The sequence below is a fragment of the Lipotes vexillifer genome, unplaced genomic scaffold, assembly GCF_000442215.2.
Source record: "Lipotes vexillifer unplaced genomic scaffold, Lipotes_vexillifer_v1.1 scaffold306, whole genome shotgun sequence".
In the NCBI taxonomy this organism is placed as follows: domain Eukaryota; kingdom Metazoa; phylum Chordata; class Mammalia; order Artiodactyla; family Lipotidae; genus Lipotes; species Lipotes vexillifer.
Genome location: NW_006789814.1, coordinates 40,359 through 64,614, shown reverse-complemented (window position 1 = coordinate 64,614; position 24,256 = coordinate 40,359). Strand labels below are relative to the sequence as shown.

Below are 24,256 nucleotides of genomic sequence, written 5' to 3'. Positions count from 1 at the left end.
TGAGAAGAGGTTTGTAGGGAAACACACATACGCGGCTGTCCACCGTCTCGTTTTTTTACCAGTCACATCCTTCCCCCACTACCGATCTTTCCCACTGTCTGGCTAAACCAGTGTTTTCTAAAGTGTGGTCCAGGGGCCCTGGGGCCAAGATTTAATACAAATAATGTTTCTTAGCTGCTTCACCAGGAATATTCTTGAGTGATAAACTACAAATATATAGCCTTGAGGAACATATTGACCTGCGAGTACGCTTTGGGTTCCACTGCCTTCATCTGTGCTTGGACACCAGCAGCAATACCTGCCAATGCTTTTGCACCATTATTGGAAATGTCAACACAGTGGAAAAAAGTCAAATAATGAGTTAGTATTATTATGAGAGTAGTTTTGAGGTCACAGACCCCTCTTCCCCCCAAAAAAACATCTTGGGGGGCCCCCAGGGGTCTATAGGCTGCACTTTGAAAACCACAGTCTAGCCAAACAGTGACAGAGGCCATGACAAGGGAGAAGGTGTGGTTGGTGACCAATAAGTTGGTGACCGGTTGATAAACAGGTCATGTGACCTTCAGGGATTCTCTGAAGTAAACTATAAATTGAAGGCTTTCTTTTTAAACTTTTCTTATTAGGTTGGCTGTTTCTTGACTCCAGCACCTCAATGTTTATAAATGCTCGAGCAAGGGTTTATCATGTTCCAGATGCCAAAATGAGTAAAAAAGGCAAACTGCCTGAAAAACTGGAGATTAAAGAAGAGCAAGGTATCTTGTATGCTTAAGTCTTCAAACGTGTCTTTTATTTAAGTATTTGGTGTGGAAATGCTTATCAAGTTACAATATAACTTTAAATCTCCTTCAGCTGTGTGAAGAATGTGTAACTGCGTGTTAATTATATGTTATATGTAACATATATAATGTATGGTAAAAGTATTTGGTATGGATTCATTGCCAGGGGATTCCAAATAACAAATGCCAAATATCAATCAAGAGTATTCTTGCTAGGACTTCCCTGGTGGTCCAGTGGTAAAGAATCCACCTTCCAGTGCAGGGGACGCGGGTTCAGTCCCTGGTCAGGGAACTAAGATTCCCACGTGCCACGGGGCAGCTGATCCTGTGTGCCACAACTGAGTTCGCACGCCTCAACTAACGAGCCTGTGTGCCACCAACTACAGAGTCCATGCACTCTGGAGCCCGTGTGCCACAACTAGAGAGAACCCCGCGCACCACAGTGAAGAGCCCACGTGCTGCAACGTAAGATCCTGCACAAGAATTATAGATTTTTTTTTTTAACTTCGGAATAATTACTATTTGGGCACTTGAAGTCTTAGTGGGACATTTTAACATCCCTTTTAGCTTTTAGGGGACATAAATACTAGAATGAGGCAAATAATGGGTTTTATTTCACACTCATCTAGTAGGTATAATACATATCGTTGGTTTTTTAAAGCATGGGGTAGGGTTAATGTTTACTTTCTGCCTAGTTCAAAGGTCTATTTCAAAACTTAATTAAATACATTAGTAATACGTTTGAGTACTTACAGAAATAAAAGTTTTATTGTTGTCTGCTTATATCCCATGTTCAGGATTGTGAAAATCTTGGGGATTTTAGAAATAATAAATACTTTTATTTTAGAAATAAGAAATACCAAGTCCCTTATTTTGTGTAGCAGTTTATATATAATGTCACAGTTGACAACTAACACATAATCATGTCTTATTAGTGACCACTCACATCACTTTCTCTCAAGGCATTATGGAACCTGTGTTAATGCTGGTTTGAAGTGTCTTCATTTAGACCATAAGGAGACCTTTCTCAAAGAAGCAGATTCTATCTATAGAGTATTATGAAGGAAGCTCAAAGGAGTGGGTTTATGGAATGATGCCTGTGTTATCTGTTGTCTTAAAAGCCTTTGGAATACTTTATAGATAAATATTATCACATAGAATGAGGTGGTCTTTTATTTCTATACAGAAACAAGAAAGGAACTGGTCCTAGAAAACAACCCAAAATGGGAGGCACTCTCGGAAGTATTGAAAGAAATTGAGGCAGAGAATAAGGAGAGTGAAGCCCTTGGTGGTCCAGGTAGGAAAAAAGGAGCTGATGATATTTGTGTTCAAAATCTAGCAAATGAGTCTTTTTGATTAGCTCTTTACAAATAATTTATACTATCATCTTCTTTATCAAATGTGGAAGAGAAAGTGCCACATGAACACTGAAATCTTAGTGACAAGAGCCTCTCTGTTCAGTTGATGTCATTTTCTCCAGGTTGAATCACTGTATATTCATGAAAGCAGGTTGTTTTACTGGTTGGGTTCTCAGGACTTCTATTTAAAGATACAACTAATCAACTATCTTATATAGAATGGATAAAAACAACAAGGTCCTGCTGTATAGCACAGGGAACTATATTCAATATCCTGTGATAAACCGTAATGGAAAAGAATATAAAAAAGAATGTGTGTGTGTGTGTGTGTGTGTGTGTGTGTGTGTGTGTGTAACTGAATCACTTTGCTGTACAGCAGAAATTCACAGAACATTGTAAATCAGCTATACTTCAATTAAAAACAAAAAAAGATGCAGCAAAATCTCTACATATATATTCACCAGGCTTTAAATTTGGAATCCAAAAGGAGAAAGCTAATGGGCTTAAGTTTTAGGTTCTCAGCAAGTGTCTTTTCAAAGAAGCCTCAACTGTATTATGGAATGACACTGACCTAGTGCTAAAAAAATTTCAAGTTTTGGGGCTACTCACTTCAAACACAAGTATACTAGTAGACTGAACCTGAACTGTAGACTGAACCTGAGTTAAGTTTTAAAAATAAAACCAGATAGAAAATAAAACTAAATTTTAAAAAGTATCTATTGAGAGGAGTATGTGGCACATAGACACAATGGAGTGTCGCTCAGCCACGGGAGGAGACGAAGTTGAGCTGTTTGTGGTGGGTGGACGGCCCTGGAGTCTATCATGCAGGGTGAAGTGGGTCGGAGAGAGAGGAGCAGGTGCCATGTGCTGGCGCATGTGTGTGGAATATAGAAAAAAGAAAGAAAAAGGGGCGGTTCTGAGGAACCTAGGGACAGGACAGGAGTGGAGATGCAGACGTGAAGAGTGGACTTGGGGACACGGGGAGGGGGAGGCGTGGGCTGGGACGAGGTGAGAGAGAGCCATGGACATGTATACACACTACCAAGTGTAGGATGGACAGCTGGAGGGAGGGGTGGGATGGGGAGGGTGGGGGGGAGGCACAGGAGGGAGGGGATGTGGGGATGTGTGTGTGTGTGGCTCTTTATTGTGGAGCAGAAACACACCATTGTGGGTGTGTCAGGGGGGGGGGGGGGGGAGGCACAGGAGGGAGGGGATGTGGGGATGTGTGTGTGTGTGGCTCTTTATTGTGGAGCAGAAACACACCATTGTGGGTGTGTCAGTGAAGATGTTAAAAAAACAGTGAAGATGTTAAAAAAGATGTTAAAAAAAAAATCTATTGAGACTTTGAACTCCTTTAAAGCAATAAAGGCAAGCACATAATCCTTATATGAGTAATTATGCTGTGATATTATCCCAGAACTTATGGTGCTGTGATTTAAGACCCAAAGTCATACATGTGTACTTAGAAAAAAAGCATAATAAAGAAGGGGAAAAAATTACATCTAGCAGCCACTGTTAACATTGGCATATTTCCTTCCTGGTTTTCTTTCATGTATTTTCTGTTTCACATTGTTAAAGTTATAGTGTAGATATAATTTCTCGATATAGAATTAATGAGCCAAGTGATACTGACATTTTTAAAGTTCTCAAGACATATTACCCCATTGATTTATAGAAAGTTTTTATCAATTTTCATTTCTTTTGGAAGTATAAGAGCTTATCTTTTTTTACCCAGCTGGCAATGACTGGAGATTCTGTATATATTTGTGTGTGTATCTACATATATTACATATGTATAACAATTTTATTCATTTGATTGGAGAGAAATGTGATCTTGTTTCAAATTTTGATGCTTGGGGAGCTCAGTTCTTTCTCAGATGCATTTCTTCTTTTGTGAATTGTCTTAGTTTCCTTTGCTGGTTTAGAGTGTGTCCTCAGTTTGTATCAACTTTTTATATATTAAAGATATTAATATTTATCATAGTTACATAAAGTTATTTTTTTGTCTTTAGCTTTTTTTTTTTTTAGGCAAGAAGTGGATTTATTTAGAGATGCACATTCCATAGACAAAATGTGGTCCATCTCAAAAGGCTTGGGAGCAGCCTGTCTTTAGCTTTTTTTAATGCAGTTTTTTATTCTCATAGAGTCAGTCAATTGCTTGATCAGTTGATATCTTCTCACAGATATCAGTATTCTCTGAGATTTCTTCCATTGCTTGTAAGCCTGGAAAATCATCTTCATATGGAGAGGTGGAGAATAGTCATCTTTTTTTTCATGATGTATCATTTAACATTTGACTGTAATCCATTTGGAATTTATTTTGGTATTTCCAGATCTATTTCCAGATCCTCTGGAAAATTATTAATTAAAAAGAGCTTCTTTAAAGCCTCCATTATACGACAGCTATACTTTCGTAAGACTCTAAATATTTCTGGCTTCACCTTTACCCGGAAGATTTAAGTAATCCTGCCAGGGAGGAGAAAGCCTTTGATGAGCATCCGAGACCCTTTTTAAACAAATTGTAAAGTATCTTTAGCGCCAAGGGGTGAGCTGTGTCTCTGGGGGGGAAGGGACGAGGGGGCGCGTGGGGTAGGGCGACAAGTGAGGTAATCAGGACATAATGCTGTTTCTAATTTTAGGACACGTTCTCATTTGCGCAAGTGATGACAGGACCTGTTCCCAGCTGCGAGAGTACATCGCTGTCGGAGCAGAGGCCTTCTTGTTGAGGCTCTACAGGAAAACCTTTGAGAAGGACAGCAAAGCCGAAGACGTGTGGATGAGGTTTAGGAAGGAGGATGGCTCAAAGAGAATTATGAAATCCAACAGAAAGCCCAAAGGCCTCCGAAACAAAGACAGGGCTTCTGCCAAAGAGAGGGCTTTCAAAAAGAAGAAACCAAGGCTGACTTTAACTCAGATGATGGAACAGTCTGAAGAACTGGAGGAGGAGGGGTGTGTGGAGGAGCGATGCCCGAGAGACCTAAGCAGTAGCCCCGAAAGCTGCTTAGAAGAAATTAAGCACGAGGAGTTTGATTTAAACGTGTCCTCTGATGCCGCGTACGGAATCATGAAAGACCCCCTCACCATTATCCACCCACTCCTGGGCTGCAGCGACCCCTACGCTCTGACACGGGTGCTCCACGAGGTGGAGCCAAGATACGTGGTCCTGTACGACGCAGAGCTGACCTTCGTGCGTCAGCTTGAAATTTACAGGGCAAGTCGGCCTGGGAAGCCCCTGAGGCAAGTTGTAAGGAATATGAACTACGATCTCATGGGCTTCAGTTTTGCAGTTCTTTAGGATTTAGCACAGATAGACCAGTTGCCCACGGGCTTTCTTATCTTTAACGTTACATTGTTATGATGTTGGTTGAGTTTATGAAACCTTATTTGGCATTCTGATCAGTCTGGGAAGTACGCATGGGAAGGAGGTCGAATGTTGTAGTGGATCCAGGAATCGGAGGGAATGCCCCCTTCCTTGTTACTTGCTCTTCTGCTGTTCTGTGCCATATTCTGTATGCATTGGTTGTAGCCTATGGGGCACCGTCTCTGAACAAGCCTAGGAAATTTACAATATCCTAACTTCTACCAAATGTTAATGTAATTATGACTCAGCTAAATTTCATAATTTTAAAACGTCTTTCTTGTAAATCCGAAAAAGTGACTCTAAGTTACAGCCACATAAAGAATTTGGGGAATTATTGTACCATGTATTCTTGAGTTTCAAGAAATATCAGATGAGAAAATGATGCCTCCCAAAGAATATAGTGTTCTGGCTCTCCAATTATCTGAGGGAAATAAACCTCAAAGTTAATATCCTGAACTCAACCTGAACCAAAGGCAGAGCCAAAAGAGACCTTTCTAGCCAGTTTAACGAAAGCAACCTTTCAGAGTAGAGGTGAATGGAGGAGGTGGACCAGAAATAACGCAGGATGAAGAGATGAGGCAAAGCTGGTGAAATAATTATAGGCTGATAAATTTTTCATACTTTGCTGTTAATCAACATTGGAGATAGCTTGTGTGCACAAAAGTTCTCTGTTGCCTGAATATAGAATAGTGTGATATTTAGAAACAAAAGGTCAGAACCAGAAGGGACCTCAGCGTTCAACCACTTGATCCATCAGTGGGAAACTGAGGCCCAGACATGGTGAATGGCTTGCCCTTGGCCATGTGATACATTCGTGGAAGAGCTCAGGTCTCTGGACTCATTGGCCAATGGTTTTCTCCCTGCCCGCACTTCAAAGAAATATAAACTAGGAAAATGAAGACCAAAAGAAAAATCGAGGGCTAAAAAGGGGAAATGTCTCTGATAGAAGGTAAAGAAAAGGGGCAGAGGAGGTGCTTCATTCAGCTTCTTAGCAACCAACAAGATAGGAAAGCTGGCCTTTTCTAAGAGAAAAGAATATGTCAAATTATTTTTTGAGGAGCTTGATATAATCCATGTCTTCTCTGTCTGTGTGTTTATATAAAATGTGTGATGACTCGGTTCTGTTAAGACATGAATAAAAAGGAACGGAGAAATTACTTGTGAAGGTAAAGGTCATTTAGATTTCATTTGTTTATTTTTCACTAACATGAACTTTCATAAGCTGGCCTTTATAACCACCATCCAACTTTTTAAACGATTGTTTGGCAGAGATGCAAAGAAAAAAATTGAAAAAAGAGAAGCCGCTAAGATTGTGTTTTCTGATTTGTTTATAGTTATGAGGAAAGAATTATTCTATCCCTCTTTGTTATATTTCAGTGTTTACCTAAACTCTGTTCCTCCTTTTGATGAAAGAAGAAAAAAAAAAACCCATGTGGTAATGAGACCTTTAACAGGTGGGGTTTAGGCTGCTTAATTTTAGTAAGTGTGTGATTAATGGAACCTTTTCTTCTCAGTCAAATATTTATTATTTGAACACTCTAGGTTGCTGATTTCAAATGCCATGCTCTTCCTTCCAGGGATTAAAAATTATGTTTTTGCAGCCTAAAAGAGTTCTGTCTTCACTTGCAGGGTTTACTTTCTTATATACGGAGGTTCAACCGAGGAACAGCGCTATCTCACTGCTTTGCGGAACGAAAAGGAAGCTTTTGAAAAACTCATAAGGTAAATACGTAGATCAGTATGAAGGAATCAAAGGCCTTTGAAGATCCAGAGGCTTCTCTGAGTGGGGGAGTATCTACTAGCCCTCAGGAAAGATGGAGAGAGGAAGCTGCTGGGGAGGGTCACATCAAGATACACCTGTAGTCTGATTCGCTCCAGGGTTTATATACATCAATACACATTTCCTTTTCTTTTCCCCTGCTTCTCCACCGTCTCCAGGTGCTTTTCAGGGGGTTAGTAGAATAGAAATGTGGAGAAAACTGCTATTATGTTAATAAAGAAATATAACATAAAACACCAGCAATAGAACTGAAACAATCTCTCCCCCTCCCCCATGTACAAGATTTCTCCCTTCCCTTGGAATCATGATTTTTTTTTTCCCCTTGTAAAATTTCCATTGTCCATGGGTGGGTGACTGCTTTACTGTTTACTGGGAAATTTTTTTTTTTTTCTTTTTTGTGGTATGTGGGCCTCTCACTGTTGTGGCCTCTCCCATTGCGGAGCACAGGCTCCGGATACACAGGCTCAGCGGCCATGGCTCACGGGGCCCAGCCGCTCTGCGTCATGTGGGATCTTCCCGGACCGAGGCACGAACCCGTGTCCCCTGCATCGGCAGGCGGACTCTCAACCACTGCGCCACCAGGGAAGCCCAACTGGGAAATATTTTTATGACCTGGTCAGTTCAGATCAATAGAATCACTCTGGGAAAAATATTTTTTTAAAGGTGTGACATTGGTCTGAACAGATGTGTGTTTTTTGAGAATAAGTAACCTTTAATGTTCCAAATCCAAATAGAAAAAGGTTTTGGTTTAACGTAAGGAAAATGTTTCTAATTGAGATATTCACAAACTACATGGCTACCTCTTACTCCTGCAAGCACTTGAGAAATCTAATAGCCTCCCCCAAGGGATGTTATCAAGGAAATGGCAGCTTGGTGAGAGAAGATGGATCAGATGCTCTCTAAGGAGCCCCAGAAGCCAGGGCGGGGGCTGGACAGGGCATTCTTGATCCGAGCCAGAGAAAAGGCTAGACCAGAGGAGACCATGGCCTGTCCTGGCAGTGGCTGGGCCAGACCAGTCTTTCAAGCCTCAGACATTGGCAATATATCAGTGACAGCAAGAGGGCAGAAATCATTTTTAGTGGCAGTTAGCCACGACCTAGACAGAATTTCAAAATGGACGGCCATCCTTCAACACTGGCTGTGGGCTGTCAGTATATGCTTAAAATATGCAGATACCCCAGTTCATCCAGGGCATGCGTTCCCAGAAACAGGAGTGCTTATTGAATCAGTGTCATTGAGTCCCTTTGAAGAAACTCAGCACGGTTCGTGGGCAGTTCTCTTCCCTTCCTATCCTCTGTGATTGTGGCATGCCTTAGCCATGGATTCTTGCAGCTATTGGTCCTACAATTATTGGTCAGTCCTTTCAGCTTATGAAAATATTTGAATATTTTTTTCAATTTTGATTGAAGCATAGTTGATTTACAATGTTGTGTTAATTTCTGCTATATACAAAGTGATTCAGTTATACATATATGTACATTCTTTTTCATATTCTTTTCCATTATAGTTTATCACAGGATATTGAATATAGTTCCCTGTGCTATACAGTAGGACTTTGTTGTTTATCCATCGTATATATATACTAGTTTGCATCTGCTAATCCCAAATTCCCCATCCTTCCCTCCCCTAGCCCCCTCCCCTTTGTGAAGTCTGTTCTCTATGTCTGCGAATCTGTTTGCATTTCGTAGATATGTATTTTCTATTAATGTGCTCTGTGGGATGGTTTATATGTGTGTACATATGCTTTTTGAAAAAGTATTCCAGAAAGTGTTATAAAAAAACAGGTATTATGCAGACTACCTCTTCTTATCTAGAGCTTTTTAGTGCCTCTCTGTGTCTCCTAGACCTTCATCTCCCAAGACTCAAACAGTCAACAGATATTTCTTGAGCATCTATTATGAGCCAACCCCTGTGCTAATGTTAAAGTGCTGGAGTTACAGTGGTGCAGAAAAAGGCTCTGTCCTGCCTCCTAGAGCTTATCCCCTAGTGGAAAAGACAAACATTGAATGATTATGAATAATATCATAAATAGACATGGGCAGAGGGCGGCGGGCTACAAAGGTAAAAGAAAAGGGTATCCTACAAGAGTCTGTCAAAGAGATCTGACCCAGTGTGGGATGTCTGGGACGGTGTCACTGAAGGAATGACCTTTAAGCTGACCCGTGGAGCATGTGTGCTGGTTGCTAAGTGGACAAGGTGGGCAAGGGGTTTTGTTGAACAAGGGTGTATGTGAAAGCTCCGAGGTGCACAAGGCCTGTTAAGGATTTAGAACTTGACTCTGTAGCCAGTAAGATAGCACTGAAGAGTTCTAATTAGGAAAGTGACATAGAGTATTTTTTAAAGGCTTTCTCTGGCATCAAACTGAGGAATGGCTAGAGCAGGGAACTAGTCAGGAAAGCTGTTGCAATTGTCTGATAAGAACCGGTGGCAGCCAAGATTAGGTTGATGGAGAGAAGGGGACAGATTTAAGAGATATCGAGGAAATGGCATCAAAGAATTGGTGCTACTGGATGTGGGCCAGTACCTCCTAATTGCTCCTTCACTCTTTGTAAAATATCCTTTGCCTAAGTCTTCTCTGATTAAAGTAACTGTCTCTAAATCACAAATGAGCACATGGAGCTAAAATATTCAGATTAGGTTGTTGGTGTTCATGTTGAGGGTCCCCAAGACCCTCAGGCCCAGTGATTCACCAGAAGGACCCACAGGAGTCAGAAAAACTGGTATTCTTGCAGTTATGGTTTATTACAGGGAAAAGGACACAGAGTAAAATCAGCAAAAGGAAAGAACACACGGGGCCAAGTCCAGGAAAATCCAGCATAAGCTGCTGAGTGTCCTCTCCCAGTGAAGTCGCAGGAACGCGCTTAATTCTCCCAGTGGCAGTGTGTGACAGCACACGCTCAGTGTCGTCCACAGGAAAGCTTACCCGAGACTTGCGGTCCAGCGTTTTTATTGGGAGTCAGTCATATAGACATAGTACTCAAGTGACAGACTCCAGCTCCCTGGAGCAAAAACAGGTATTCACTAGAAATCACACTGTTGGCATAAACCATCTGATCACACTGGTGCCGTGTGGCTCCAGGCATATAAAAACCCTCTTATCAGGCATTGTATTCCAAGAGCTCAGACCTCAACTCCCAGAAGCTGGCCAAGGGCTTCTGGGAAGACAAGCTGAGGAGACAGGCCTTTCTTGGGAATGTGCAGGGTTTGAGCAGCCCAGGCCTGCTCCCTTAACCGTTTCCTGCACAGTGTTGTAGCCAAGGGGGGCCTGGTAGGCTCTGAGTAGGTGAGTTTTATGCTCCAGGCCTCCTTCCTGTGACTGCCTCTTCTCCAGTGCATCAGAACCTGGCCTAGAAAAAGAGTGCCGTCAGTGGATTGTAGCCAGGTATCGGGGACCACATGCCATTCCTGGCTTATACAAGTGATTTTACACTCGAAGGGCTCAGTGACAAGGCTCGGGTAAGCCTGGCACATACTGGAAACTTCACTCTGCAGAACCAAGGATACAAACTTTCTCCTATGTTTCAATCTCTACAGTAATTTCCATACCAGGTTTTGATGTCATTTTATCTATGGTCTGGCATAATTTTATAAACTCTCAGTGGTGATTGTCTACTTATTATGTTAGATCTTCCCATATTACACAGATGGTTATGCCGTTCAGAATCTTAAGATATTTACTTTCCCAGAAAACTTGGGGAATTTGAGAAGTGTTTGTTTTGAAAAGCAAAATATATGTGAGGTGCATGGCTGAAAGAGCATTTGCACTAAGCCTGGACTTAGAGAAAAATTTAATGTGAGACCGAGGGAATGTGCTTTTGCCAGGACCTCCATGAGTGATGTTGTAAGAAGAAAAGCAATGCTACTATTTAAAATATCCAGAGAGGAATGAATCAGGCGAACTGGCAGTGAAAGGACTGTTTGACTGGACCGGAGATCAGTAGATTACAGATGACAAGTAAAGAGAAAAAAGGTTACACTTGTAAGTATTGCTAATAAAATGCTCCCTGCGTCAAAAAATTAGTAATAACATTCTGAGTATACAGTTTTGGAGAGGTCATCACTCTTCAAAGAAAAGGGTTATTAGCTTATTTGAAATTTTACAGTTAGAAAATATGATCACAAAATGGGTTAGCATGAGGGCTTGAATAAACGCCCATTTGAAGAGACTTCTAGTCCAGTGTCTCCTCCCTGTGTTATCACGTTGTACAGGCTATTCAAATATCACTGAAGATGTTAAAGCAAAATTAAGAAACCACAGTACTTTAAGTGGAAATAGGGGCCTGAATTGTTTAATTATTATTTTGTGTCTGTCATATAGAGTAACATGAAAAATTATGCAAGTGTTGAAAGCAAGAGACTGAATATAAGTATGGCAAATTTCTGTTAAACTAATTTGAGTTACTGATTAGGAAGACTTAGCTATTTTCTTCACAACCCTGGTTTCATTTCAGGAATATTTTTTTTTCTCAGATTCAGTTTGCAGTTATAACATTTCATAGTAAACTAGCTGTTTTTTAACAGTATTAACTGAAACAGTTGTGGAATCATTTGAAAGAAAGTCTTCTGTTTTTTAGCATAATCGTGGATAATTAGGGGATGAGGTTACTACATGTAAGAAAAGTACGGTTATAATAACAGCTGACATTTATATAGTGCTTCCTATGTGCCAGGCACTCTTCTGAGTGCCTTACATATATTATGTGATCCTTTTACCAGTCTCTTTGAGGTTAGATTTTAGTATCATCCCCATTTTACAGACGAAATTGAGGGACAGAACCATTAAACAACTTGCCTAAAGTCACACAGCCAGTAAGTGGTTTCAGATTCATGAAACATGGGCCCAGAGTCTGCATTCTAACTCACTGTGCTCTACAGCCACAGTTTCAAATTAATCAGGAAATGAGGATGCCCTCACATGTGATAGCTTAGCCAGTAAGGTAAGTGGAGATAAAGAAGAAAAAAAATCCCCCATGTTGATCCCAAATAAAAAGAAATTTAAGAGCAGTAAGTTTTTTGAACTGTTTGCCCCTTACCCCCCAGCTGGAGTCTAGTAGGTGTAACGGGGCAGTAATGAGTGGCTGCCAGAGCCATTGTCACTGCAAAGAATCCTTCATCAGCAACACTTGACAGCGGTACTGAGAATGACGAGGGAGCACGGAACTGTAACTATCGCCTGCCTCCTTGCGATCTGTTCATAAAATGTTATACTGATAATAACTTTGCATTTGTATATTGTTTCAAATAGTAAAGAATTTAAACTTGGAGTTTCTGTTCTCTGGTGGAATCTCTTCGTGGTACCCTGCCCTAAAACATCACATATCCAGAGTGGTTGGGGAATTGCCCCATCTGATTTTATTTCCTTTCATTGGGAAATCCTTTTTGTTTGAGCCCTTGTTGAAATCATTAGTTGCTGATGAAGAGTCCTCTTGTTTCACCTTCCCCGGCCTCTTTTATTGCAGTCAGTCAGTTCCACGGTTTTCACGTTGCCATGAAACTCAGTTGCAAGCCCAGCGAGGGCAGAGACCCAGCCTTATACATCTTTTCTGTCAGCCTGGCACAGAGGAACACACAGTGCTTGCTCTTTCCTGAACTGATTATACCATCTTTTACTGGTTTTGAAAAATAAGACTATGGCACACCTGGCCTACTCTCCCCGTGGTTATTGAGGATCTTGCCGTGATTCTGGTTTTTGATTACAAATCTTGAGTTAGGATTGTACAGGCTTGTCAATCTACCGGGTTTAAGATACTGAGCTTCCTTGAAGACAGGAATTATCGGATCCAAATAACCGTATTTGTATCCAAAATACCTCGCACAGCATGTGGGAGCCCTCTGTAAATGTTTTAAGTAAACGCACGAGTGAATTGATGCTGCTCTACTGCGTAACCTGAGATGTTGATTTTTTTGTTTAAATCTTTTGTTGGAAATTTGCTTTCTAATGTTAATCTTGATTTTCCTTTAAAACCGAGGGTGTTTAATGGGGCCTCCCACCTGGAGTTTTTTTAAATCAAAGCTTAACCATGTATTGTTTTCATTTCTTTAATCATTGATTTTTTTTTCTTTTTTTTTGGCTGAGTTGGGTCTTTGTTGCTGTGCATGGGCTTTCTCTAGTTGCGGCGAGCGGGGGCTTCCCTTGTTGCGGAGCACGGGCTCTAGGCACACGGGCTTCAGTAGTTGTGGCACATGGGCTCAGTAGTTGTGGCTCACGGGCTCTAGAGCGCAGGCTCAGTAGTTGTGGTGCACGGGCTTAGTTGCTCTGCGGCATGTGGGATCTTCCTGCACCAGGGCTCAAACCCATGTTCCCTGCATTGGCAGGCAGATTCTTAACCACTGCGCCACCAGGGAAGTTCCTAATCATTGATTTTTAACCATCCTATTTATTATTACTCTGAAAATATTGGGATATAAATTATTTGAATCCTTTTCAATGTTCAGTAACACATTTAGCACATTTTAATAAAAAGTCTCAATAATCTCTCTGTGGCATTTTTCACATGCTTATTTCATGCCACAAAGTGTTTAGAGGACATACAGAATAGAAAATAAATAACAGTACTTTTTAACTCTGGAAGATGAGCAGGAGTACCCAACCAAGAAACTCTTTCTGCTTCCTTTACACATCACTTGACTGCATATTTACTTCTAGTGTTTCCTGTATCCTCTTTTACCACTACAGTTATGTAGATCATTTTGTATATTGTAATTTACAAGAGATTAAAATCTGGAATTTTGAAATTAGCTCAGAAATGTTGAAGATGTTTTTCTCCCACCCCCAGGGAAAAGGCTAGCATGGTTGTCCCTGAAGAAAGAGAAGGCAGAGACGAAACGAACCTCGACCTCGTAAGAGGCTGTGTATCTGCAGGTGCTCCCACCGACACACGCAAAGCTGGTGAGCCTGCCCTTTGCCGAACACTCCTGCTGCCTGTGCAGGAGGCTGTGAGGTTCCAGAGTTTCTCTGCAGAAGCTTAATTTTTCTCAATAAGCTCTTAAACGTGGCTGTCTGCTCCCATACCCTGGTCTCAGCTGGCTGTTTACTAGCCACATGTCCTTCCTGGATCTCGGGCTCCTCACCTGTAAGATAAGTGGGGTTGTGATCTACGCAGCGGCATTGGAAATCAGTTACACTCCAGCATTCATTGAGATTCAGAATGTACTTTTGCCAAGAAACTTTTGTAAATGGTGATTAGGTTCTTACCTTTACCTGAAGAGGCCAGTTTGCCCATAGATAAAGAGTCAGGATTGTTTGGGGTGCGTTCCCACTTCCATATCTGTGTTTGTTGGTTGCTTCTTGGCGCTTTTCCAGATCCCAGGTGTGTGGTACTCTCACTGCCATGCAGCGTCCCAGCAGTGGCTTCCACCAAGACCTGCTGGATGCCACGTCCACCGTGGTACAGGGTTAGCCATGTCCCACGCCCCAGGCCCCATTTTCCCGTGTCAGCAGCTGCTTTCAGCCAAGAGACGTGGGAAAAACAATACAGTTGAGCCCTTTTCTCCTTTGGTGGGGTCCAGCGCAGTTAAAGCAGTGGGTTTCAGAATTTAGCGTACTTAAGAATAACCTCTGATGCTTGATAAAACTGTAGATTCACGGACCCCAGTCCATAGAAATTCCAAGTCAATAGATCTGAAATGGGGTCAGCGTCTGATGGACGTGGTCCTTGGACCATAGTGGGAAACACTGCCTCAGAGTATCTTTTGAAGAAGAGTCTTATTAACTCAAATAGGTTGTGGACATGTCATGCAGAACAGCAGGATGTCAGGCAATATGAATGAGGTAGTTTGGAGCAAGTAGGTACCACACAGAAAGCTGCTCACAGAAATCTGCCCTTTAGACTTCAGTCCTCTAAGCGCTTGTGTTAGCTTTCCTTTGCTGCTGTAACAAATTGCCACAAACTTAGTGTCTGGAAACAACACACATTTATTATCTAACAATTATTATCTTACAATCCAAAGTCCAAATGGGTTTCACTGAGCTCAAAGGAAGGTGTGTGCAGGGCTGCGATCCCCCTGGAGGCTGCAGGGGAGAATCCCTTCCTCTTCCAGGTTATCCAGGCCGCCTGCATCCCTTGGCCCATGGCTCCTTCCTCCCACTCCAAGGTCAGCAGCTCCAACTCTGAGCTTCCTGCTTCCCTCTTTCATTATAAAGACCCTTGGGCCTACCTGGATAATACAGAATAATCTCCCAATCTTGAGAGCCTTAACTTAATCACATTTCCAAAGTCACCTTTGCCATGTAAAGTAACATATTTACAGGTTTCAGGGATTAGGACATGGACATCATCAGGGGGCCACCATTCTGCCTACAACAGCACTTTTGAGTCCTTCAACCAGCAGTGTTGGCATCACGTGGGAGCCTGTTAGAAATGCAGGGTCTTTGACCCTATTCCAGACCTACAGAAACAGTAGGTACTTTAACTCCATCCCAGGTGATTCATATGCACGTTAGTGGGAGAAGCTCTGTGCTCTTGTTTTTCCCAGCTTCTCCCATTTTCCCGTCCCTGGACTCGTTGATACAAGCACTAAAAGCTCCAAATTTTTTCACAGCAGTCCACAAGGCAGTTTATGCAGAGAACATTTCTAAGCATCTACTATGTCCTAGGAATTGGGATGACGATGATCAGTAAAATGTGGTCAATGCAACAGTGAGGGACCATAAAGCAGGGGTCCCCAACCCCTGGGCCACGGACCAGTACTGGTCTGCAGCCTGTTAGGAACCGGGCCTCACAGCAGGAGGCGAGCAGCGGGTGAGTGAAGCTTCCTCTGCCGCTCCCCATGGCTCCCCGTGGCTCGCATCACCGCCTGAGCCAGCCCCCCCACACACACACACCCCAACCCCGTCCGTGGAAAAACTGTCTTCCACGAAACCAGTCCCTGGTGCCAGAAAGGTTGGGCACCGCTGCCATAGAGGAACCACAGAGGGAAGATGATGGCAAATGCTGGTATTTGTGAATTCTAAGTAAGGAAGTACCAAGAGACCCCAACTTCCTCCCAGCTCTATTTAGTTTAAGGAAAATAGCCTTAAACTGTAAATAAACCTTTTTATAATACGGAGAAGTGTGGAATAACATGTCATACTGTGTAACCAGGCATCGGAGATTAACAGCAGAAACATAGATCTTTAACTTTAAGCTCTGCCATCTCTGAGAGTTATTCCTCAGTGGCGTTACTTAAAGTGCTTCTTTTTCTTCATAGGCGGCCAGGAACAGAATGGTACCCAGCAAAGTATCGTTGTGGACATGCGCGAGTTTCGAAGTGAACTCCCATCTCTGATCCACCGTCGGGGCATTGACATTGAGCCAGTGACCTTAGAGGTCGGAGACTACGTTCTGACTCCAGAAATGTGCGTGGAGCGCAAGAGCGTCAGTGATTTGATCGGCTCTTTGAACAATGGCCGCCTCTACAGCCAGTGTATCTCCATGTCCCGCTACTACAAGCGGCCGGTGCTTCTGATCGAGTTCGACCCCACTAAGCCTTTCTCTCTCATGTCCCGAGGTGCCTTCCATCAGGAGATCTCCGGCAACGACATCAGCTCCAAGCTCACGCTCCTCACGCTGCACTTCCCCAGGCTCCGGATCCTCTGGTGCCCCTCCCCGCACGCCACCGCGGAGCTGTTTGAGGGGCTGAAGCAGAACAAGCCACAGCCGGACGCGGCGACGGCCATGGCCGTGACAGCCGATTCCGAGACCCTCCCTGAGGCAGAGAAGTATAATCCCGGTCCCCAGGACTTCTTGTTAAAAATGCCAGGGGTAAATGCCAAAAACTGTCGCTCCCTGATGACCAACATTAAGAACATCGCCGAGTTAGCAAGCCTGTCCCTCGACAAGCTGGTGCTGCTGCTGGGGAACGCGGCAAATGCCAGGCAGCTCTATGACTTCATTCACACCTCCTACGCGGAGGTCATCTCCAAAGGGAAAATGGAAAAATGAACGGTGGTGCCTGTTTTCTTATCCCGTGACTATGCTTCTCAGCTGCTTCTTGCCCGCCCTCACAGATCTTTATTAATTATTAGCCCAGTAGCTCATTCTCTGCCAGTCTTTGAATGATTAGGCTGTTTCCTGGGTCAGGGGACCAGCGGCCAAGGCTGGGCTCTGAACTTTGTGTTCAGGAATCATTTTTACTTCCCACGCCTGCTTTCCTCCTTCCCTGCACCATCCACACCAGGTCTAGTACGTTCCATTTTTACATGAGGTGTCAGGATCAGGGAACGTGTCTGCAGGTGTTTATAGAAGGCCATTTCTGAAACATGCAGAAACTTAGGTTTCCTCCACAGACTGAAAACGCACCATCGTGTTCTTACCCTCTGTCTACAGAGGGGCTCCCAGGACACTGAGAAGGGAACATCTCTGCCATTGCCAACCTGTTCTCCCCTCCAGGTTTCCCTCAGCTGCGTGCTTCTCCCACCTGTCTGCCTCTGGGATAAATTCATGGGGACTTCCTACTGCTAATTTAAGAAAGGCAGCCACCTCTAAAACCGGCCAGTCGGTCTTCTGATCACCTGAAGATATGTAGCACGTACTATAACTGGATTGTTCAAAACCAGTATTTTTAAAACAAAATGAATTACCGATTTACAGAATTGGATGGCGTGGGTGAAGGAGCCCTGAAAATGCTCCGTTTTTATAGCTGTTTATCCTCCTAAGTCCCAGCAGAGTCTCTTAGACTTCCTCCTTCCCAGCCTCTCCTCACCTGTCCTGGGACCCCCAGCTCGGGTCCTCTCCCGGGTCTCCGCCCCCCACATCCCTGTGCCAGAGCAGCCTCCTGCTTCTCTGTGTGGGGACTGGCACACAAGCAAAGGAGGGACCCACAGCTTTTAAGATTTGATTTTCCTTCCTTGAGTTGAGTCAGAAGGGTTGTAAGGAGATGGAAGATCAATGCATAGAATATATAAAAATCCTAAAGAAATATGTATATATTTGAAAATCCATAAAGAAAACAGTCTCATTCCAGACCTCCTTCTGGTCCTTACTGAAGTGTACGTACAGGACGTTCACAGCATCTTTGTGCAGTTTTTAAACTTTTATATTGAAACATTATTAACTTAGGTATTATTCACATATTTAGTGATGAGTAGTAAGTTTTTACCTCAAGAGCTGCTGTAGACATCAGTTCTGCTGGCCGCATCACATAGGGTCACATTTTGTCGGCCGTGTTTTTATTTGTTACACTGTTGGAACTCGGAGTCGACAGTGGACCGTGTAACGCAAAATGGTCTTCAACTTTAACAGAAGTCTTTCAACTGTCATCTCCAAACCGAACCTTTCATCTTGATTTCTTGGTATGTCGACATATGTTGAAGTGTATGGATTTTGAACTGTATACAAGGATACCACAAGAATGAATTAAGGGGTATCAAGGAACCATATTTGTTGTCGTCTAACTCTGTAGAGTGACTTGGAGTGGAGAGAAGAAGACAAGAAACAAAAATTAGTTTAAGGCAGAATAAAGATTTGGGTTACTAATTTTGTCCCAGGGTTAAAAATATACCCTTGAGAATAGGAAAACAAAAATGTCAGGCACATGTGTTAACTTTCACTTTTGTATGCATTTCTTTATCTAAGCATTCAGTCATAGTTGGAAGTACATTAAAACAGATACCACCTCAAATAGTAATGGTTATTATAATTTTGCTTCACTCTATCCTAGCACTTCTGCTTGAGAGATGTAATTTCTGGTTTTTTCTCCTGGTATAATTCCACCTGCCTTTTATTGTTCTTTCATTACGTAAAAGGAAAATCCTAACAGAGCACATTCTTTGGTAAGGGTTTCACTCCAAGTTAAGTTTTCAAAAATAAGCTCTCAAAGCTACCATTTTAAACAGTCCTTGTTATCTGCTACAACATAGAAAACAGTCTTAGTTGTATTTAGAGAGCCAGTGTCTTCTGGCTCCCAAATTCTGTTATTTGCTGTTGTACCTACTAGACATTTTAATGACATCTTAGTGCACCAGCTCGTGTGTTTGAATTATGAACGATAGTGTCTAATGAACTCTAAAATGGTCATTATAGTTGAAAGGCTCTCACTGCCACTTCCTCTCCCAACTAAATAAATATATTTTAGTGTCTCCAGTTGTGGAAAGCCTTCAATACAACCATCATGTATTTACTTTTGCCAAATTCTTTTAAAATTTGTACAATCTAAGAATCTTTGGCAAAGAACTAGAAATGCATGCAGTTGCAAAAAACTATATCACTTTATTTTCTAGCATCATTTTATTAACTTTGCCTTTTTCTTTCAAAATCACAAACATCCAGTTTACTTATGAACTCATGCTTAGCTTTTTAAAAACCTTTTTTAAAAACTTGAGACCAACATTATTCTAGGTTAAAAGTTTTTTGCATAAAACTTTGAGCATATGAAATATTGTGAGAAGTCATTTTCAGTGTTAACTCACAGTGTCTCTCTTGATACTTTCTTAAAGTTATATAAGAAGAAATCATTTTTAATAGTGGCTGTAAATAATATCCTTTTGGCAGTAGTTACTGTTTCTTTAATCTGAGGCTTAGTGTGTCTTTATGTCTACGTATGTTTGGGCACGTCCAGAATGCAGTTTCCCAGCTCATGAGGGACTGAAAATAATTGTCTCATTTATCAACCCACTGAGACACAGAGAGTTAAGTCTAGATTCAGTTGTGTTGAGATAACAGAATATAGAGTTAATAAATGGCCTCCAGCAGGAAAACCTACACTGAAGCGAATCTGGAGAGGTGGGTGAGGGGAGAAAGACAGGAATTATTAGTCTTTGCTTTCGTTTTTCAAGCATAATTTGATTTTCTTTTGGCTCAGAAAACTTCTTTAGGGAAATTCCCTTTTCTTTTGTGTTCAGTTTAACCTACAAATGGCCCCTTAAGAACCAACATTTTAGGAAAAATTCTTTTCTCAGGCTTGGGCATATTAAAATTTACCCAGACTTTGACATGAGTTGTCACTTCTCTTCATTATTTTGCTTTCTATTTTGGTTTATAGCTATTTCCTGTCTGATTCTGGACTTCAGTGCTTAAGTTACCATCTTTATCCATGGGTATTTGGTGGCCTACAACACTGTTGTTTTTTTGATGTAAGGGTATATAAGCCAAACTTTGTATGGGAGCGAGACCTAACCATTTACATCAATTTGTAACAGAGTTGTTTGTGTGTGTTTTAATAACGTGTATTTATTCAGTATTCTCAGCATTCTGTGGGCAAAATAAAAATAACCATGTATAGTGAAAGGGAATATATTCCCAGTACATTATAGTTACTAGTGTGTTAGTAAATGTAATTTAAAATTCAGAGAATATTTAATTGGTTTTTTTTACGCAGAGTAAACGATTAAAGCTGAAATGCACTTTGAACCACTGCTTTGGCATTTGACTTGCTTGGTAAACCCAGTTCCTAAAGCATCAAGAGTATTTTTCTTTTGGTTATTTTCCTTTACTGTTTTTCATTTCGAAGCATGTGTCCTTAAGGAGGGGGGAAAACCATTCTCCTTCTGAAAATACTCATTTGTTGACAATGTAATGAATATGTGGGGTAAGTATAATGCCTGGGACACCTTAACTCAACAAAGATTAATTTCCTGCCACCCCTGACTCATAGATTTTTGTTCCTTTAACATTCCTTTTAAAGTTAAAAGAAGTAAATTACTCTTTTAACACATTGCGAATTTGTTGTAGCCTCTTAAACAAGTTAATCATTAGTTTACTAATTGACTTATTTCGATGATTTAAGTATTTTGCTTCTGCCTTGAAATGTAGAAATGAAACCCTCTTTAACGTAAGGTGTCAGACAGTTTATTTCTCAAAATGTTTCAATGTCCGAATACTCTGGTAGAATGATGAACCCTTACTCAGTAGTAATATAACTCACATTTATTAGCATTTGTGCTTTATCTCATTTAATCCTCATGGTAAAGCCATAAAGGTACTATTACTTAAAATCCTCTTTTACAATGATGAAACTGAGGCACAGAGAGGTTAAGTAATTTTTCCAAGGTCACCCAGTAGTAAATGGTGGAACCATGACTGGAACTCAAGCAGTTTGACTCCACAGCCCATGATGAAAAACTGGGGGCAGAGGAGGGCCGGTGGAGAGTGGGAGACTGTGCTTTGTGTGCCGTTTCATAAATCTAATGACAAATACAGAAAAAGCAGATTGGTTTGTTTCCATGCCAGAGAAAAATGTCAAGAGCAGGTATGCAAAACTTGGAAAGAGGTCCAAGAAAGTACTGAGTACCCTTACTCTGTAGACCTGGATGTTGCCTAGTGACCTCTGCTGCCCAAGGATTATCTGATTTTCTAGGGCTGGGAACCTTTTGCTGACTGACTAGGAAGGCTATTTTGCAAGCTTATAAGAATAGGGGTTAATTTGCAGAAAACTGATAGCATTACAAATGATTCTTGTACAGTAACACCACAAAGAATATTGCCTAGTGGGACATTAACCAGTTTTGCATTTGTTAGCAAATTTATTCTGAATTCCTTTGACCAACTACAAAATCTCCAGGTCCTTGAATTTTCTCTTGAATCAGTCTTGACATCTTACTGGTTTCCTCATTAATTGAATTGAAAAAAATCTTTGACTTCTGTTATTTTTCTATTTGTGTGAGAGTCATGTTTTTAACCTTTTGAAAATTGTACTTTGCAAATGGTGTTGCCAACATGAGCTCCCATGTAATGATGAATCCATATTTCCAGCCTCATTCATCCTAAAATGAAACCTTGTAAATTAGAAGGTGGATTTTATTACATATATATATATATACATATATATATTTAAGAACTGTACTTTGGAACTAAGACATTAATATTAAAAACTATAAGTTGATTAAATATTTAAGAACTATAGACACATTTTAAGATGCTGGTTCAGTGGCCCTGTCTTTCTCATTCCGTTTACAAAAGCTCAATGGAATCTTTAATCTGAATTCTTTTTCTGTGTTGTACTTATTGAGACTTGATTCATGAATGAGAAAAAAGAGAAGTTTCAGATATTCCCAAGGATCCGTTTGCATGAAGCAGGTATTCCTACACGGAGAGAACAGTGCTCCCTGAGGGCCTGGGAGACAGGTAAACAAAATCAACTTGTGATTTCAAACAAGGGAATTTCCTGGGGTTCATGAAAATAGTAACTAAACTGGGTCTGATGAAATGGTGACACGGTATATTTGAGATGATATTTGGGGGCACTTTTCCTGTAATGATAAGCTCCAGAATTTTGGTGTCAATGAGAGAATGCCTTTCACTGAGTAAGAGATTTGCTTCCCTGTGCAACTTTGTTTCTGGGAAAGGTGACACCCGGCAGAAGCTTAGGGAAGAAGAAAGCTCAGTAGACCAAGAGAAGCGTGACCAGGCAGGTTTGTTGTTGGCATAAAGCGTTTATTGCATAAGGCAGAGAGATAAGGCAGAGGGCCCTCTCTGGGTTCAGTGCTGTAACAGTCCGTGCCATCAAGGACATTCAGTCGTGCAGTAAAGAGAAGTCAAACAAAGAACATGAGCGAGTAGAATAATAAAAATGCCACAGGAGAGGGTGCTCCAGGGGCCAGAGGAAGATGTCATATCCAATGGTAGGGAGCAGGGATGGCCTCAGAGAGAAGATAGAATTCAAGATGACTTTTAAAGAACAGCTAGAATTTCATCAGATGGAGACGCAGACAGTGCACTTAAGTCCCAGTCCAGAGCACTAGCAAAGAAGCAGATGGGAAATAGAATGGTGTTTAAAGAAAGAGTCGTGAACAGCAGAGTTGGAACAAGACATGGGGGCCATAACATAGGAGCCTCTCGAGTGCTAGGCTCAAGGAGTTTGTCCTCATTCCAGCAGAAAAACAAATGCTTGAGTAATGGAAGGACGTGACCAAGAAGTCTGTCTTAAGATTTCGGTCTGGCAGTAGTGAGTTTGAAATGGAAAGGAACTAACATCAGTTGAGCACTTAAAGTGCACCAGGTATTTTACGTATGTTACCCCATTAAATCCTCACACCCTGAAATATATGGACTATACCTGCTTTACAGGTGAGAAGACTTAGACTCAGGGATTAAGAAATTAAAGTCGGGCTTCCCTGGTGGCGCAGTGGTTAAGAATCCCCCTGCCAATGCAGGGGACACGGGTTCGAGCCCTGGTCCGGGAAGATCCCACACGCTGTGGAGCAACTAAGCCCGCACGCCACAACTACTGAGCCTGCGTTCTAGAGCCCGCGAGCCACAGCTACTGAAGCCCGCGCACCTAGAACCCGTGCTCCACAAGAGAAGCCACTGCAATGAAAAGCCCATGTACCGCAACGAAGAGTAGCCTCCACTCACCACAACTAGAGAAAGCCCGCGCAGCAAAGACCTAACGCAGCCAAAAATAAATAAATAAAATAAATTTATAAGAAATTAAAGTCACAGTGGAAGTAAATGGCAGAGATGGGACTCCAACTCAAAGCCTGCTTTCCTTCTACCATACCTTGCTACCTCAAAGGAAGGGCTGGAGGTGAAAACACCATTTCAGAAGCTGTTGTAACAACCTCAGCAACAGGTGCCGATGGCCAGAACTCAGATGATAGCTTTGGAAATGGAAAGAAGGACATAAATGGAAGAAGCATCAAAGGACAGTCTATGGAACGTAGCAAAGAAAATATCTGCCTAGGAAGAGTCTAACACTTAGCCTTTAAGCCTCAGGAAATGATGAAGCCATTAACAGAAACGAAGAGTCTGGAGAAGGATCCTATTGTGTTGGGGAGATCAAGCTCAGTTTTGACCACGTTGGTTTTGGGATAACCTATAGTCAGGTGGACAGTCTCAGCTGAAGATGCAGTAGACAACTGCTTAGAAATGAGAATTGAAGACATCAGATAAATGGTTAAAGCAAGTATGAAACAGACAGGACTTTAGAAAATGCCTAAATTTAGGAAGTGAGACAATAGAGGAGACAGACTATAAAAAGAAGATTCTGAATCATGCAGCAACCAGAAGCAAAAGCAGGAGAGGGGCTTCCCTGGTGGCGCAGTGATTGGGAGTCCGCCTGCCGA

General features: G+C 41.8%; 1 protein-coding gene across 1 annotated transcript in view; it reads left to right on the top strand.

Moving 5' to 3' along the window:
• The window catches only part of ERCC4 (ERCC excision repair 4, endonuclease catalytic subunit), a 32,554-nt gene extending 15,184 nt beyond the window's left edge, over positions 1-17,370 (top strand). The window contains exons 6-11 of the mRNA XM_007462811.1: positions 624-752; positions 1,963-2,073; positions 4,774-5,371; positions 7,125-7,217; positions 14,052-14,164; positions 16,465-17,370. Of these exons, the coding sequence (XP_007462873.1) occupies positions 624-752; positions 1,963-2,073; positions 4,774-5,371; positions 7,125-7,217; positions 14,052-14,164; positions 16,465-17,198 (1,778 nt within the window). The 3' untranslated portion in view covers positions 17,199-17,370. The remainder of the gene's footprint in view (positions 1-623; positions 753-1,962; positions 2,074-4,773; positions 5,372-7,124; positions 7,218-14,051; positions 14,165-16,464) is intronic.
• Positions 17,371-24,256: the final 6,886 nt, after the last annotated feature.